At 62.0% G+C, this 18,252-nt stretch overlaps 2 protein-coding genes across 2 annotated transcripts; one reads left to right on the top strand and one right to left on the bottom strand.

Annotated features, from left to right (window-relative positions):
- Positions 1–563: 563 nt before the first annotated feature.
- FBXL16 (F-box and leucine rich repeat protein 16) lies at positions 564–15,459 on the bottom strand. Its single transcript, XM_063344914.1, has 6 exons — positions 15,265–15,459; positions 5,505–6,215; positions 4,206–4,714; positions 2,034–2,118; positions 1,693–1,756; positions 564–717 (listed from the first exon to the last, which is right to left on the bottom strand). The coding sequence occupies exons 2-6, from the start codon at positions 6,198–6,200 to the stop codon at positions 569–571; spliced, it is 1,503 nt and encodes a 500-aa protein (XP_063200984.1). The 5' UTR covers positions 6,201–6,215; positions 15,265–15,459; the 3' UTR covers positions 564–568.
- Positions 15,460–15,666: 207 nt separating this feature from the next.
- LOC134520024 (basic proline-rich protein-like) lies at positions 15,667–18,252 on the top strand. Its single transcript, XM_063344916.1, has 2 exons — positions 15,667–15,766; positions 16,416–18,252. The coding sequence occupies exon 2, from the start codon at positions 17,155–17,157 to the stop codon at positions 18,076–18,078; it is 924 nt and encodes a 307-aa protein (XP_063200986.1). The 5' UTR covers positions 15,667–15,766; positions 16,416–17,154; the 3' UTR covers positions 18,079–18,252.

Here is an 18,252-nt window from a genome sequence, read left to right as displayed (position 1 = left end):
GGCACCCCAGGGACAGGGCTGGAGGCTCGGGGGGAGACACGCAGCACAAGGGGGATGGCTCGGTGACCCTCTCCGGGGGTGCGAGGGGACCCATCCAACCTCTGCCGCCACCCACGGGTGCCAAAAATAAGCATCCTCCTCTCGCCCATCCCTGGAAGCATCCTTTGGTCCCTTGGTGGTGGGGCCATGTGCCATCTTGGCACTGGGGTGGGGGCAGGATGTGGCCGGGGGGGTCACGCCGGCATCGCCTTCCCACTTTGGGTTTCCATGATGTCCGTTCGTCTGTCTGGAAGGGACTGGCAGGACACTGGGAGGAGGATGGGTGATGGCGGCAGCGTGGGGGAATTTACAGGGTACCCGGAGGGGCTCCGGCGAGGGGCAATGCTGTCCCCCGTCTCCCCCTGGTGCCCCACGTCCCTTGGGGGCGTTGATGCGGGGGGTGTCTCCGGGGTCGGTCGTAATCGACGGCGTCTTTTGCATCCCCCAGCAGACGGAAAGAAATGGGGTGGGCGATGTCAGACGGGGTGGCGGCGGGGTGGGCGCGGGAGCCGGGTGGCCGGCTCGGGCGCTACTCGATGACCATGCAGCACGGGAGGTGCTGGGAGAAGTACTTGAAGAGCTCCGGGGTGGCCCCGGGGCAGTTGGTGAGCTCCAGCTCCTCCAGCTCCTGCAGCTGCACCAGCCCCGACAGCCCCGTGGTGGTCAGCAAGGGGCAACCTGCAAGGCGGGAAGGGAACACCGTCACCCCAAAACCCCAGCACAGCAAAAAGCAGCACCCCAAAACCACCAGCACCCCAAAACCACCAGCATCCCAAAACACCAGCACCCAAACCCACCAGTATCGGCCCCAAAAAGAACAGCATCCCCCCCCCAAAAGCATCCCAAAAAACAGCACTGCAAACACACCAGCACCCCAAAACACCAGCATCCTCCAAAAAGCACCCCAAAAACCCAACACCCAAGTCACCAGTACCCAAAACCACCAACACCCCAAAATGCCAGCAACCAAACACACCAGCATCCAAAAAAAAGAGCATCCCCAAAAAACCTGCACCCCAAAAACCAGCACTGCAAACACACCAGCACCCCAAAACACCAGCATCCTCCAGAAAGCACCCCAAAAACCCAGGACCCCAAACACCCCAAAAAACCCAGCATCCCAAACACTCTAGCACCCCCAAAAAACCAGCACCCTAGACTACCAGCATCCCCCAAAAAAGCACCCCAAAACACCAGCATCCCAAAACATCAGCACCCCAAACACACCAGCACCCCTGAAATGCAGCACCCCAAACCCCAGCGCCCAAAAAACCGCACCCCAAAACACCCATACCACAAAATACCATCAACATTCCACAAAATAGCACCCCAAAACGCCAGCATCCCACAAAACCAGCACCCTAAACACATCAGCACCCCAAAGCACCAGCATCTCCCCAAAAAAGCACCCGAAAACCCCAGCACCGCCAAAAAACCCAACACCCCAAGAGCCCAGCCGTGGACCCACCCCTGGGGAGCTGGGCTGGGTGTGGGTGCCCGGGGGGGCTCAGGGGGACGTGGGAGCTGGGGAAGGGGGATTCTGGCTGTCCCCAGGGCTGTCCCCAGGGCTGTCCCTGTCCCCACGCCCGGTCTCTCCCCAGCCCCATGGGGACCTGGCAACCCCATCCCGGGGGATGGAGGCGGGGGGCTCACCGGCCAGCGAGAGGAGGCGCAGGCTGCCCATGCTCAGGAGATGCTTCAGGCCAAAATCCTGCACCTGGAAAAGAAAATGGAGTGGGAATGGTGGGAGGGGGACAAGGAGGCGCTCCATGGCGGGGTGGCTTCTGTGGCACCGGGGGTTTGGCATCACCCGGGCAGGGTGCTGGGGTGGGAGCAGGGTGTCAGGGCTTGCAGGAGCATCCCCATCCTTTCCCTGCTTCCCAGCACCAAGTCGTGGAAGCTCCAGCCTGTCCCCGTCCCCAGGGAGGTGCCAGCCCCCCCTGCCCTTCCCGCCATGCCAGCCAGGACGGGCACGGTGATGTTCCCCCACCTACCTGGCAGCACCAGCGCAGGTAGAGGCTCCGCAGGGATGACATGGTGGACAGGTAGCTGAGGCCAGTGTCGGTGATCCGCACGCACCTGCCGGGGACACGGGATGTCGGGGATGGCCGGGAGAGGGGCACCCATGGGTGGCCCCAGACCATGGACCCCACGCTGTGCCCACTGCCTCCAGCATGGCTCAGCATGGCTCGGCATGGTGTGGCATGGTGTGGCATGGCATGGCACAGCATGGCATAGCATGGCATGGCTCAGCACAGCCCGGCATGGCACAGCTTGGCATTGTGCAACATGGCATGGCATGGGTTGGCACGGCATGGCATGGCTCAGCATGTTTGGCATGGCATGGCACAGCTCAACCTGGCCTGCCACAGCTTGGCATGGCTTAGCATGGTATGGCACAGCTCGGTATGGCATGGCATGGCTCAGCATGGCATAGCATGTCTTGGTTCAGCACAGCCCGGCATGGCACAGCTTGGCATCGTGCAGCATGGCATGGCATGGCATGGATCAGCATGTTTGGCATGGCATGGCACAGCTCAACCTGGCCTGCCACAGCTTGGCATGGCTTAGCATGGCATGGCACAGCTCGGTATGGCATGGCATGGCTCAGCATGGCATAGCATGTCTTGGTTCAGCACAGCCCGGCATGGCACAGCTTGGCATCGTGCAGCATGGCATGGCATGGCATGGCTCAGCATGGTTTGGCATGGCATGGCACAGCTCAGCATGGCATGGCATGGATAAGCATGCTTAACATAGCGTGGCACATCTTGGCATGGTGGAGCGTGGCATGGCACAGCTCAGCATGGCTTGGCTTGGCATGGCATAGTATGGCTTGGCATGGCACAGCATACCTTGGCACTTCTCGGCATGGCTTGGTATGACACAGCATGACACAGCATGACACAGCTTGATATGGCATGGCATGGCATGGCTCAGCATGGTTCAGCATGGCCCAGCATGGCATGGCACAGCTTGACATGGTGCAGCATGGCATGGCACTGCTCAGCATGGCATAACAAGGCTTGGCATGGTATGGCATGGCTTGGCACAGCTCAGCATGGCATGGCACTGCTCAGCATGGCATAACAAGGCTTGGCATGGTATGGCATGGCTTGGCACAGCTCAGCATGGCATGGCACAGCTTGGCATGGTGCAGCATGGCATGGCACTGCTCGGCATGGTATTGCTTGGCATGTCACAGCATACCTTGTCGCTGCTCAGCATGTGTCAGCATGGCTTGGCATGGCAAAGCATAACACAGCTTGGTATGGCATGGCATGGCATGGCATTGGCTCAGAATGGCATGGCACACCTTGGCATGGTGCAGTAGGGCATGGCACTGCTCAGCATGGCATGGCATGGCTCAGCATGGTGCAGCATGGCATGGTATAGCAATAGCATGGCTCAGCATGGCATGGCATGGCACAGCTTGACATGGTGCAGCATGGTATTGCACAGCTCGGCATGGCATAGCATGGCATGGTATGTGTCAGCGTGGCATAGTGTGGCATGGTATGTCTCAGCATGGCTTGGCATGGAATGGCTCGGCATGGTACAGCACGCCTTGGCACTGCTTGGCATGCCTCAGCATGGCTAGGCATGGCACAGCATGACACAGCGCAGCGCGGCATGGCATGGCTCGGCATGGCATGGCTCAGCATGGCACGGTGCAGCAATGGCATGGCACTGCTCAGCATGGCGTGGCATGGCTCACCATGGTTTGGCATGGCATGGCTTGACATGGCATGGCTCAACATGGCCCAGCATGGCATGACATAGCTTGGCATGGTGCAGCATGGCATGGCACTGCTCAGCATGGCTTGGCATGGCAAGGCATGGCTCGGCATGGCATGGCATGGCTCACCATAGCCCAGCATGGCATGGCACAGCTTGGCATGGTGCAGCATAGCATGGTATAGCTCAGCATGGCTCAGAATGGCTTGGCATGGCATGGCATGGCATGACATGGCATGGTTCATCATGTCTTGGCATGGGTCAGCATGTCAAGGCATGGCTCGACATGGTTTGGCATGACATGGCATGCCTTGGCATGGCTCGGCATAGCATGGCACAGCTTGGCATGGTGCAGCCTGGCATGGCACTGCTCAGCTTGGCATAGCATGGCTTGGCGTGGCACAGCATGGCTTGGCATGGCCCCATACCTGTCGAGCACCAGCTCCTCCAGCTTGTGCAGGTCGCAGGCGATGTACTCCAGGGCCATGTCGGTGATGCGAGGGCACCAGGAGAGGTCAAGGCTGCGCAGCTTCCGCAGGTTCTCGGCCACCAACTCCACGCCGTCATCTGTCACCTTGGAGCAGCCCGAGAGGCTGAGGACGCTCAGGTTGGGCAGGCTGTGGACCATGTTGACCACGCCGTGGTTGGTGATCTCCCAGCAGGAGTTGAGGCGGAGGGTGTGGGTGGTGTAACCTTGCTTGGCGGTGAAGTAGGCGAGCGCCGTGTCCGTCACGTGGTAGGCTTGAAGGTTGAGCTCGGTGAGGTTGGGCAGGAGCTGCGAGATGGCGGCGATGGCGTCGTCGGCCACGTTGATGCAGTCGCTGACACTCAGCGCCGTGATGCGGGCGTTGAGGCTAGACCACAGCCCGGCCTCTGTGAAGTCGTTGCAGCCCGACAGCTCCAGCCGCACCACCCCCTGCATCTGCTCCAGCATCACCTGCCGAAGGCCAGGGGGTCAGGGCATGCTGGACACCGCTGCCCGCCCCACACAGCCCCACGGACCCATCCCAGCTCCCTCTGACCCTCCCAGGGCTTTTCCTGCTGCCCCCAGCCCTCTGTGGGTCCAGCCTTCTCCCTGAGTCCACGGTGTTGGAGCAGTGCCCTGCTCTAGGACATGCCAGCACCGCTGGGGAATGGGAGGGGACAGGCAGGGACAGGCCATGGCCTGTACCCAGTGCTGTTGGCAGGGGCAGGATCAATGCCCACTCCCAGCCTGGCACTGCTCGGGTAGGGTGTGTTTGGCCATGGCGCAGGGCAGGGGACCTCAGTGGGGACATTGCAGGACCATGAGTTGCCCCATCTCCATCTGATCCACAGCTCCCTGCCCAGGAGACCCCTCCTTGCTGGGCAGCAGCCAACCAAGCGGGGATGTCCCCGTCCCCTGAGCCCTGCTCACCGCCCACCGCCACATCCACCGCCTAGGGGCAAGGCCACCTCGCCTGGCTTTGCCTTCCCGGCGGGGATGGGTGAGGGCAGCATCTGCAGGCAGCAGGGATGAACCCTCCCATCAACAGCATCCTCACCCTCACCCCCCAAGGCTGCATCCCATCCCACTGTCCAGACCATGGGCAGGGGCTCCCGATGTTGCCCGCACCCATGAGATGTCCATGCTGCCTGACTGCTCCTTGCCTATAGCTGGTGAAACCTCTGGCCATGGATGTGTCCCCAGGGCCACCAGGAAGGACCCACCATTGCCATGTCTCAGCCGCCTCGCCGGGGTCACCTACCTCCAACCCCGCATCCGTGATGGTCGACCTCTTAAGGCTCATGGACTTGACCCCCTTCTTGGAGAGGGGGTAGTTGTCAATGAACTCACAAATGTCCAGGTCGGAGACCCCCACAAGGCAGAAGCCGTCGAAGCCGCGGACAGCGAAGCCCTGCAGGCTGACAAACTCCTTCTCGCCGCTGGGCAAGATGTTGTAGAGCTCTTTGGTGTGCAGGACGGGTGTCAAGCCCACCCAGAACTTGGGTTGGTAGAGCACCCGCCGCCACGCCTTGCACACCTGTGCCAGCACGCACTTCTCGCACGCCGAAAAGTACCAGAACAAGCGATTGAGGATCTTCTCGTCCACTGCCAGCTGCCTTTCCGAGGGCGAGCCGGGCAGCCGCTCCGGTGAGGGCTGCTCCGAGCCTTCGCTCGTGTTCAGTCCCACCAAGGAAGCGCCGGGAGGGGAGGAGACGCCGGCCAGAGCGGCCAAGGAGAGCGGGGAGGCCAGGCTGGGGATGGGCAGGTCGCTGCGGTGGGCTAAGGCCGGGCTGAGGATGGCAGGCACGGAGGAAGGCTGGCACAGGCGGTTCTTGACGGCAGGGGTGCCTTTGGTGATGCTGGCGGAGCCGAGGCCGTTGGGTTGCGTGGGGATCTTCACCAGTCCATTGCGGGGTAAACATGGGGGCTTGGTGTCACCGTTTCTCGGGTTCGACATCTTCTACAGGTCTCTCTGCAACACAGGGGTGTGAGGTGAGGGGCTGCCGGGCCGGCAGGGAGGGTGGGCAGGGCTGGGGGGGGTGTCATGGCACCAGTGGGGAGGGACACCCTGGGGGTCCCTGTGCAAGGAGCAGGATGGCATGGGGAACCGGGTGGTGGAGGTTGGCTGGGTACAGCTGCAGAGGGGACAGAGCAGGGTCCTCCAAGGGGCTGTGTGACCCCGGTGTCCTTCGTGACGGGGGACAGATGGGGATTTGTCCCTGGATATTCACATCCCTCTCTGAGCCTGGGATCCAGCCACTGATGGGAGCAGGATCACAGACTCATAGAATGGTTTGAGTTGGAAGGGACCTTGAAGACCACCCAGTGCCACCCCCTGCCACACCTCCCACCACACCAGGTTGCTCCAAGCCCCGTCCAACCTGCCCTTGAACCCCTCCAGGGATGGGGCAGCCACAGCTTCTCTGGGCAACCTGGGCCAGGGGCTCACCACCCTCACAGCAAAAAATTCCTGCCTGAGATCTCATCTCAGTCTCCCCTCTTGCAGTGTAAAACCGTTCCCCCTCGTCCCATGGCTCCCCTCCCTGATCCAGAGTCCCTCCCCAGCTTTCCTGGAGCCCCTTTAGGGACTGGAAGGGCCTCCAAGGTCTCCCCGGAGCCTTCTCTTCTCCAGGCTGAACCCCCCCAACTCTCTCAGCCTGTCCTCACAGCAGAGGTGTTCCAACCTCCGATCTTTTTTGTGGAGGGCAGTGGCAGCAGAGCAGAGCTGCCCACGCTCGCTGTGCCAGCCCTGCGCTCGGCGGTGAGCCCGTGCCGGTCGGGAGCGTCGCCGAGCCTTGCCGAGTCTCGCGGCAGCCGGGTGGCACCCCAGCAAACCAGGCCAATAAATATTTCAGCAGCAGCGAGGCCGGCTTTCCAACGGCCCCGCCGCACCCCGCCATCCATTATTCAATACATTTCCCTCTATAAATACGGAGGTGAATAATTAATGGGGGCTTGGACCTCTCCTTCTGCTCCAGCCCGTGCGAGGCATGGGGCCCTGCCGGTGCGTTGCCCATCCTGCCCGCTCTCTGTTTGCCCGGCCTGTGCCAAACCCTGCCTGGTCTAAGGCTGGAGGGCACTGGGCTCCTGGCAGCCCCCTAGGGACACAGCAAGGAGCTGAAGCCTGGGAAAGTGGCTTCCAGCCCAGGGATCAGGGGACAAGGACACGGTCCCTGAGCCCTGAGGGATGGCTGGCACATCCAGCTGTCAGTGGCTTATGGGATGCGAGGACCGTCTCCATTGCCAGCTCCCCCAAGATAAAAGTGAGGGAATTATTTTAGGCGCTTGATTTGGGATGGAGATGGACAGACCCTGATGGAGGGGCACCAAGGGAGCAGCATCCTGGCCGGTGATGCTCATGGACCAACTCCGTGGGCTCTGAGGATGCTCCATGCATTCCTGGGGGAGGGCAGGCAAGTGGGGCACAGCCTAGATCCCCAGTGCCCCCAGTCCATTACTTTCACCATCACAGCACCTCCAGGCCTCATCCAGCCCTCCTGGAGCAGCTGGGGAGGGGAGCGGCCACCCAAAAGGTGCCGTGGAAGAGCCCAGGAGAGCAGGCAGCTGACAGCGGCACAACCGTCAAGCCCCATGGGGTGCATGGCATGCCACATCTCCTAAGGACGCCCTCCCCGGCACAACGGGACTGCAGGACGGGGCTGGTAGAAGCTGCTGAAGCCTCTCCCGTGGTGTAAGTGGCAGCGGCATGGAGGTGCCTGCAGACGGTCTGGCCCGGTGGCAGCATCACTGGCGAGAGTCCGGCCTCCGGGGATGAGCCCGGCCCTGTGCAGACAGTCTGGCGCCGCTCCCTGCTTGGAGGCAGCCTCTGCTGCCTCCGCTCCCGCTGCCCGCCAGAGGAGCTGGGCCTCTGATGCTTGGACATGTGTTAAATTCACTTGAAAGCAGGAGAAGAGGAGGGGAAAGAAGGAAGAAACTTAAAACCAGTGGCTCAGCGCTTGGCAGCAATTAGGGAAGCAAACAGAACATGCATCAGGGTGTCTAACAGCCATACAGCACAAATCCAAACAGATAGTTACCAGGCGGCACAGAAAGGCTCTTGCTCCAGCATGGAGCCCACAGCCAGAGTCGTTCGGCATGCTGGCTGCCCCTGGGGAGAGGGCAGGTGGTGGCAGAGGGACAGCCTGGGGCCTCGGGAGCCCAAGGGGACAGTCATGGGAGGAAACAGATGCTGACAAGTCGCCGGACTGAAATGCAGCCAGCGGGAGGTGTTGGCAATGGTTACAACCAGCTCTGATCTCGGCTGGTCCCTGAGGCCAGGCTCAAGGAGGGGTGCTGAGTGGATTCAGCAGCTTGCCCAGTCCTGCCTTGGAAAGCCGAGCCAGGTCCCCCCTGCCCCAGGCGCTGAGGCTGCCTGTCTGGCTGACAGAAATCCCAAACCATGAATGGGCTTGGAAATCACTTCAAATAGAAAGACGGATGAGATTCAGGCCTTCTGGGCACAGGCAGGCTCCAGGCAGTGGCAGTGGGAGGCCGGGCAGGCAGGTAGGCTGTACACAGCCACATCTCTCTGGGGAAATGGGCAGGCAAAGAACTGGGGGGGTTCCTACTGCCCCAAAAGGAGCAAGACTGTGCCTGAGGGGAGGATCCCAGCCTGGAGAAGGTGGTCTGGGGGCACAGACTGGGGAGGGGAGTGAGTCCAATAGCTGCTTCCTCCCCTGCCTCTGGCACCGTGGGACAGCACTGGGATCTGCCCTCCACAGCTGCAGGAAAGGCCCTGCCTGCAGCCAAGCAGCCCCCAGGCTCCCACGGCCCAGGGCTGAGGCCACATCACTCCAGTGTACAAAGTTTAAGTACTGCATCCCAAGGAGATCAGAGCTGCTGTGTGCTGGGACACAAGGTGCACACCCTGCCCTGCCCCAGGCCCTGCCTCCAACCCACCAAGACTGCGGAGGGATAGGGAGATATGAAGCCGTCTGCCTTGGAGGTGTCAGTACAGAACCCCTAGAACCCCTCAGATGTTCCAGCAGCTCCATGAACCCCTCCATATGCTTTCTGGTTACCGTAAAGCAGTAGAAGAGCAGAGATCCGGCTTTCCCTTCTCTCCTCATCATGTCACTGTTTACAGATTGCATGACTGGGCCAACAAGGCTGTCAGAAGGAGAGCTCAGTGCTTGGAACCACCATCCTCACTTTGGGATCCCACAGGAAGGGCCCAGCTTTGCAACCCCCCTCTGCTTTCACAGGCCACACCTCACGGGGGAAGCATCTGCCAGCAGTGGAGTGCCAGCTCCCAATCCACAGTGGGAGGAAATCTGACAAAAGCAAAGGGTAAAGTCTTTTAGTCTCCCAAATTCACTCCAGGGTGCACATTTCACAGGAAATGTCATTGCCGGAGAAGTCACTCCATTCATGAGGGTTTTGTCATCCACAATGAGCGATGATGCAGTGGTGGGGGGCGGATTTGACGCAGGAAGAGAGAAGAAAGAAGGGGGTCTAAGGGCCTGTCACTACAAACAGTACACAGATGATGAAGATGCTGGGAAGAATAGGACGAAAGCTGCCAGGAAGACACAGCTTGTGCAAGCCATTGCAGAGTTTACAGTCTCCATGTGGTAGTGAAGAGGGATGAGAGCCTCAAGAGATGGGCAGGGTGATCAGCCACCGTCAGTACCACTCCTGTATGTGCGTTCACCGGAAGACCCCAGGCTGTGGCAGATGAGATGTGCTGGATCAGATCATTATCCAGTTGTGGCTGGGCTCCAGGATGAGCAATTGGAGCCTACCGAGGACACTGGGTCAGCCGGGCTCGAATGCCACTGGAGACCCCAGACTGGCCAGGCATGGGAGCCAGCGTGGCTCCGTCCCTGCTCGCCGAGCAGGCCCGGTCAGCACCGCGGACAGAGGGCCTGTTCAGCACCGCGGACAGCGTCTCTGTTCAGCACCGCGGACAGCGTCTCTGTTCAGCACCGCGGACAGCGTCCCGTACCCTCCGGGGCCGCAGCACCCGACAAGGGCACCCCGCAAAGGTGCCCCTGCCGGACCCCCCTGCCTCAGCGATCCCCGTGAGGATACACTGTTGTCCCACCAGGTCCCTTTGAGGATCCACCATTGCCCCAACAGGTCCCTGTGAGTATTTTCTATTTCTTTGCCAGCCCCCTATGAAGATCCACCATTGCCCCACCCCCACCTCCCTGTGAGGATTTGCGATTGCCCCTCTAGGTTTCTGTGAGGATCCTTGCCTGCCCCAGCAGGTCCCTGAAGGATCCAGTATTGCCCTGCCAGGTCCCTGTGAGATCCTACTATTGCTCCCCCCCAGGTCCCTGCCGTGAAGCGCTGTTATTGCCCTGCCACAATCCAAGGCTGCTGCAAAATTATTTCTGTAGAGCCACTGCTTCAGTGACAGAGCTGCTCAGCAGCAAGCAGCCATCGCTCACGGCTTCCTGCACACACACACACGCACATGCACATACATCTATATGCACACCCAGACACACGCATGGACACACACACAACCACCCTGACAGAGCCCCAGGAGCTGGTGGATGCACCTTGCACGAGCCTTGGCATTCAGCTGCACATATACACGCACCCCTACACACACAAACAGAGATAAGCGCATGCACGCACACACACACAGAGGGTTGCATCAGCTGAATTCATTAGCCCATCTATTTTTACTAATGCAGCAAATCAAGTTGCTCTACAGGCGGAGAAAACACACCCGAGACACAGTGCTGTGGCAGAGCACACAGCCAAGGCTTTTGTCCAGCACTCCAGAGGGTAACGGCTCCCTGGGAGTCCCTCAGCTCTACATGACATCCCCAACCAGCAGCAATGCCAGGCTGGCTCTTGTTTTGGGGGGGCTGATCTTGCTGACCGAAGCACATGGTAGCCATAAAGACATCCCACTGCACAGATCGCCTTCCCCAGCAGCACTCGGTGGCGTGTGAGCTGCCTCCTGCTCTGATCCCATCAGGTCAGACCACTGCCCATGCCGTGAGCAGTCAGAGGGGTGTTTATGACTGCTGGCTTCCAAGGCTGGGTCCCCTCGGAAGGCTTGGTTCACCCCAGCAATGCAAAGGAGCCACAGGAGGCCCTGGAAGAGCTGCTGGATTCACCAGAGATGGAGAGGCAGCGGCTGTGTTTGGGTAGAAGCTGCCTGTACATGTGCATGTGTGTGTGTGCACATCGATCTGCGCTCCCAGGCTCCGCACTCACACAAGTCAGCTGGGAGAAAGGCTCAGAGCACAGCCCCAAACTCAGCGCTACCCATTCCCCCGCTGCACAAGCCAGGAATTCAGGGTGGGGAAGGGCCTCACCCCTCCGCCTGGCCCCAGAGACCTGCTGTTTGTGTGATGGAGCTGGGAAACTCCTTCCTGAGATCACCCCAAGAGCTTCTTGGGAGGCCAGAGGGCTGAGAACAGCTCTCCTGCTTCCTTGTTGGCTCCCAACGATGCCAAAGAGCTCGTCCCACCTTACAGCGGACAAAGAGGCTCAGGAGGGGCTGGGAAAACAATTGACTTGAGTCCCATTCATGCCGGCTACTGCTCTCAGTGCCAGGCTGGCTGCTGAAACCATTGCTGGGTCTCAGGCAGCTTATGGCCGAGCAGCAGTGCCATCGCGATAGGCATCCCCCAGCACTGCTCTCCCTCAGGTCCCACAGCCTTTCCGAACAGCAGGAGCTGGATATGGGCTATGTGGGGTCATCCCCATGCCCAGGGAGCGGGGGAGATGCTGGCTGAGGTGCCAAAGCCAATCTCTGCTCAGGTCCCCACCACTTTCTGCTTAGCTGAGAGAACAGTTCGGGCCCAGGGGCACCAGGAGACAGAGCTGCTGTGCCCCCCAGCCTGGGGGGGTTGTAGGCAGGAGGCAGAGCTCCAGACCCCCAGGCCCAGCCAGGCAAAACTTCCTTGCAACAGGCAGTGGGGTCCCCTCCGTCTGCAACAACCCCTTCCCACAGCAGCATTTATCTTCTCTGCTCAGACACAAATCTCCCAAGACATCAAGACCTCCCTACATTTCCCAGGCAGCCCCATGTCCCCTGGGGGGGACATCCCCCCCAAGAAGAGGACAGGATGCACAGAGCAGGGCAGAGCTGGACCTCTGGGCCCACCTCCTCCAGACTTCTTCGGAGGTCCCAGCCCTCACTGCCATGGGAGGATGCTCATGCTTCAGCCAAGCTTTGCCCTGCTCCCCACCAACCACGGCGACTGGAAGAGGGAGCAGTTCCTCTTGTGGCAGCTCCTGCCCAGCCTGGTCCCCTGCTGCAAGCCCAGCCAGAGCCCAACTGACAGCACCCAGACATTACAGCCCTTCTTTTTGTCCCCCTTGGGCCCAGGAAGGGCTGAACAAACATGCAAGATCCCACCAGGAGAGAGGAAGCAGGAGAGCATGGCCCATGGCTGCCCCCTTGCCCCCTGCCCACTGATGTTCTCCCCGGGTACCACTGGGATTTGAGCCTCTTCCTCAAACCCCTTCATCCCTCCAGACATGGCAATGGCAATGGCAATGCAAGCAGCGATGTCCCTTTGCCCCCGGGCTTGGGGGTCCGGCTGGGAGACGGGGTTGGGGTGAGGTGGGCAAATGCCTGCCCAGCACGGGGGCCATCGGCACCAGGCTGGTGGGACGCTGGGGAGGGGATGTTCTGCCACGGGACTCCTTGCTGCAGGGCATCGTGAGTGATAAATGCCAATACAGGCTCCAAAAAGCCCTTAGATGCATCCTAGAAGCAAAGGCACTGGCCTCATCCTGCTCCCGGGGCCACCCGCTTCCCCTGGCCAGGAGCTGGGCACGCGTCACACCTCCAGCGGGGAGAAACCCCGAAGAAATGGCTTCTGCCTACCTGCCCCCTCCCCAAATGCTCTCCCCTTCAGCCCCAGTCCCCACCTCTGTGCCACTGGCCCTGGGGTACCCAGAAAACATGGCCGGTCCCCGTGGCGGGTGGGCAGAGGTTTGGTGGGGGCGGGATGCTGCTGAAGGAGCCCCGCTCGCCCGCGCGCCCCATCCCGCTCCCTCCCACACCATCGGCACCCACTTGCCACCCAAATCCCCTTTCTCCTCTCCAGGAGCTGCTCCATCTGCACAGACCCTGTGAGGAGCAATAGGCCACGACCCACAGCTGGGGGCACCTGCCCTGGCTTGTGGATGGGGAAACTGAGGCACAGGGAGGGCTGTTGCCAGACTCTAGCCAGGCAGAGCTTAAACCCACAAAGTGTGAAGGCAGGATCCAGCCCCCAAATCCAAAATGCTCCTGCTCCGGCCTCCCTTCTCCAGGCTGGAGCATGACCACATCCTCACAGGATGATCAACACGGAGGTGACCACACCGGAGAGGACAAGGGGACCCTTTCTCCCCTCCAGCCTTCCCTCATGTGCCACCAGGGCCTGAAAGAGGGTCCCTCCATCCCTGGGAGCAGGATTTGGGGAGGCAGGATGATATTCCCAGTGCCGGGGATGCTCATCCCACTGCTCCCCACCACTGTGGAGCTGCTGGCACCAGGAGGAAAGCAGGCCCGGTGGATGGCAAAGGGATCGATGTGGGGGAAGCCAGCTCGGGGAAAAATAGATATCTAGCTCATTAAAAATGGATGCTCGAGCGAGTCCTCCCCACTCCGAAGCCACCTCCCTCCCTCTTCCTGGTAGCCGGAGTGAAATCAGCACCCAGCTTTCAGAGGAAGGGAGATGCCAGCACAGCACGGAGATCGCTCTGCGCCCACTGCTCCCACCCTGCTGCATGCCGAGCCCCCCTGGGTGCTGCAAATAGGGCCCGAGCCCCCCTGTACCCATGGCAGGGGTTGGTCGTGGAGCAGGACCTCTGGCAGGAGCGTCCCTGCTGCAGGGACTGTCACGCTCCAGCCTTCGCTGCCCTGGCATTGCCACGTCCCACCAGTGCTAGTGGATGCTCAAGAGCCAGAGCCGCCCCAGCACCTCATCCCAGTGCCCCATGGCACCCTCGGACCCCCACCCAGGTGAGGTCGTTGGGGTCTCTGCCCGGCTCCTGCCACAACACGTGCCTCAGTTTCCCCCATCCAGCCCCAGCCCTTCCATGGGGCTCAGCCTGCCTGGCCAGCCCCCAGCCCCAGCTGGCCTCATACACGGACCCCTCTGTCTGTCCCTGTCCCCTGCCCCGCCAAAACAGCCTGCTCCCTGCCCCTCACCCCCATCTTGGGCTGCTGGGGGGTCCCTGGCCCTGTGCTGGGCCCTGTGGGACCCTGCTGTGGGGCTCAACCCCCTCGGCCCCATCCCAGCCAGGGCCTTCCCCTTCCTCCATGCCCTGGGACGGGGTGGGGGGGTGGCTGCCCCTGTTGTCCCTTCCCCTGGCCTGTGTCACCCCACAGTGGAGGAAAGCCTCACCAGGGTAGTGAGGTGTTGGGATCTTGGGGTGCAGGCTTGGGGGAAGCCAACGGTCCCATGGTGCCACCAGCGAGGACAAGGGACAGTTTGGGAGCCGGCAGCGGGCGGGGGGGGGGGGCGCAGCCAGCAGCCCCACAGCCGGTTGACCCCATCCCCACGGCAACGTCCCCCTAAACCCCCATCCCAAAACATTCCCGGGTACCCACCCAACACCCCCCCCCCCCCCGCCACGTTCCCCAGTGATGCTCAGCCATGGCGGGAGAGGGGGGGGGTGCTACCACCTTACCTCCCCCCAGCATCCCCAAACCTGGAGCGGGCCAGCATCACTGTGTGTGTGTGTGTTGAGGGGGGGGGCGAGGTGTGTGTTCACCCTCGACCACCATCCTCGGTTGAGCTACCGGGAGAGGGATGGGGCGGGGGGGGTGGGGGGGGTGGGGGGTGACGGGGGGACGGACAGACGGACGGACGCCACCGGACCGGGAGCCCCGGGGCCGGGCCGGCTCCACCGCCGTTATATAACGCGGCTCCATGATGCGGGATGCGGCGAGGGGCGGTTGCGGTGCCGGTGCCGGTAAAACCGGCGCCGGCACCGGCACCGGCACCGGCGCCGGCATCGGCATCGACACCGACACCGACACCGGCATCGGCATCGGCATCGGCACCGACACCGGCTTTGTGTTGTAAAGGCTTTTCCCGAGCGGCTCTTACCTCCCGCACCGTCTCCCGAAGCTCATGCCATTCCTTGTGCCCGTCCTCTCTTGGTTGCAGGAGAAAAAAAAAAAAAAACAAAAAACCCACCGGGAAGAAAAACCGGAAAAAATACCCCCTCCAAAAAAAAAAAAAAACAAAAAACACCACCAAAAATCCTCCTTGGAAAAGGGGCCGGATCCTGCCCGGCCCCCGCCCCAACCCGGCTAAACAACAGGAAAAATAAGCGGGGAGTAAGAAGGGAGAGGTGGCGGGGGGGTAAATGGGGCCGGATCCGGATCCGGGGTTGGAGGGGGTGGGATGGAAAAAGGGGGGGGGGTCCCTCCTGCCAGCCAGCCCGGGGAGCCGGGAGCTGCTCGCACCCGCACACGCGCGTTTGCACACACGCACACGCGTGTCAGCGGCGGAGGCTGTTAAAGGGACACGGTCGCCGGTGGCGATAATGGCTGGCGGCGCGGGATGGCAATCGCCACCGGCGGCGGGACCGTGAGGGAGCGGCGAGGTGAGGGTGCGGGACACGGAGGCGGAGGGAGGGATATGGGGTGGGGGGGGGGGGTTGGGGGGTGTGCGGGAAGGGCTGGGCTGGCAGCTGGGTGTGCAGGCAGAGGGGGAGAGGGGTGGTGGGTGGGTGAATGCAGGGGTGGAAGGATGGGGGGATGGAGGGAGGGAGGGAGGCAGGGATGGAGGGAAGGATGAATGGGGAGATGGAGGGATGGAAGGATGGAGGGAGAGATGGGGAGGTGGAGGGATGAATGGAGAGATGGAGGGAAGGAGGGATGAATGGAGGGATGGAGGGAAGGAGGGATGGAGGGAGGGATGGGGGGATGGAGGGATGGAAGGGCAGAGGGAGAGATGGGAAGACAGAGGGATGGAAGGATGGAGGGATGAACAGAGAGATGGAGGGATGAATGGAGAGATGGAGGCGTGGACGGAGAGATGGAGGGATGGAGAGACAAAGGGATGAACGGAGAGATGGAGGGAGGGACAGAGAGAGGGATGGAGGCACGTATGGATGGAGACACGGAGGGATGAATGGAGGGATGAAGAGATGGAGGGGTGGAAGGAGGGATGAAGAGATGGGGGGTGGAAGGAGGGATGGATGGAAGGCTGGATGGACAGAAAGATGTTTGCTGTGGCTTTCTCCCCACCAGGGTGCTGGCAGGATGGAGATCCTGGTGCAGACCCCTCTCGCCCTGGTAGCCGGCTCCGGCCCTGCCGACAGTTCCCGGGGCACAGCGGGGACAGTTGCCCCAGCTTCAGCACTCCGGGGTGCTGCAGGCACCCAGGGAAGGGTGCTGCGCCCAGGTGCTGGTGGACTTCACCTGCCCAGTCCACGGCTGGTGGTGGGACCTGCAGCCGGGGGATGCCCCATTGCTTCCCCCCCATTTCCCAGCTCCCCCAGCCCAGCGCCCACTCAGCGTCCCCAGTCCAGGACCCAGCTTCACCACTGCTCCCCAAACTGGAGGGAGCTGGTTGGGTGCCGTGTTTAATCCCATCCCCTCTGCCTTCTCCCAGCACAGCCCCCTGCGAGCAGGGGGCCCAGCTCAGCCCGCTGCCCCGGCCAGGCCCTGGGGAGGCGGATGGAGCTGCCTGGATCCGGCCGCCTGGCTCCTGCCTCCATTATTTATAAGGCAGGTCGGATTTCGCATTGGCAGTCGGGAGGGATCTGGGGGGAGGAGACTGTACACACACACACACACACACACACACACACACGCTCACACCCTCATCCCACCCTGTCCAGCGGGTGACAACCGCAGGAAAAGGGGTCCGAGGGGCCGGTGACCACGGTGATGTGTGGGTCAGTGGCATCATTCAGGTGACACGTCATTTTCCCACTGCCTGAGGAACTGGGGGTCCTTCCCCCTGTGATCCCTTGACCCCCCAGCAATGCCCTGTCCCTCCCTGATGCCCTGTCCCCACGGGGATGTCCCAGGGGAATTGCCAGCCAGCAGCAGCCCAGGGTGGTGGTCCAGCCCTTGGGGGATGCACAGTGCTCCCAGAGCCAGCCCAGTGCCAGCAGGGCTGGCAGGCACAGGGAGGCAGTTTGGCCCTGCGGGGTCCCTGTTGTCCCTTTGGTCCTGGCACAGCCCCATTGTCACTAACGCCTGCCAGCTCCGGGCCCTGGAGGGGACATATTGGGGTGGCCCCATGTCCCGGCGACATTTTCATGCCAAGAAGGGTCACAACTACTGGAGGAGTCTCCGGGCAGGGGGAGTCTCCGGGCAGGGGGAGTCTCCGTGCACATGCCCCCAGGGGAGGGGACACAGCTGGGGTGGATGCCCCCCTATGCCACCAGCTCAGGGGGTACCCACACCCTGGGGTGTCCGATGTGGGGTGCCCAGCATACCCAGCTCACCCCACAGCCGTGGGCAACCCCGGCTCGCTGGGCCAGGCCCCCTGAGCCTCCTTGGAGCATGGGGACCCTCCCTCCCGGGTGCCAGGAGGGTGGTGGCCGGTGTCCCCATGCTCGGGCCAGGGCAGCAGCCAACATCACTCCTCCACAACTCATCTTTATGCAAACCGCCAGCACCCCATTGGCCTCCGCTGCCCTCCCATCCCCACCGCCCGGGGGATGCTGAAGGGTCTTGCCCCACGCCCCCAGCGTGTCCCCACGGCGATGGGACCCTGGCCCCAGAGCATCACCCTGGGCCCCGAGCATCACCGGTCCAGCCGGACCACCGGTGCCAAAACTGGACCGCAGTGCGCCGGGTGCCGTCGCCGCGGCAACCGCCGTCGCCTAGCGCCGGCTGTCTCCCGGTAACCCGTCGCCTAGCAATGGGGGATTTTTCACAGCTCGGGATGAAGAGTTGAAAGTTATTTTTAGCCCGGGCTGCGAATCAATAGGCAGCTCCATTCGCCGCCCCGCAGGATGCACGCGCGGGGGCTTTGCTGGGGCTGGTGGGGCGGGGGGTAGGCTGCCGAGGGGAGCAGGGTGGCTTGGCTGGCCTGGGGTCACCACCCCAGCACGGACCCCCCCACACACAC

The sequence above is a fragment of the Chroicocephalus ridibundus genome, chromosome 8 (genome assembly GCF_963924245.1).
Source record: "Chroicocephalus ridibundus chromosome 8, bChrRid1.1, whole genome shotgun sequence".
NCBI classification, from domain to species: Eukaryota; Metazoa; Chordata; class Aves; order Charadriiformes; family Laridae; genus Chroicocephalus; species Chroicocephalus ridibundus.
This window is presented reverse-complemented; position numbering and strand designations above follow the sequence as displayed.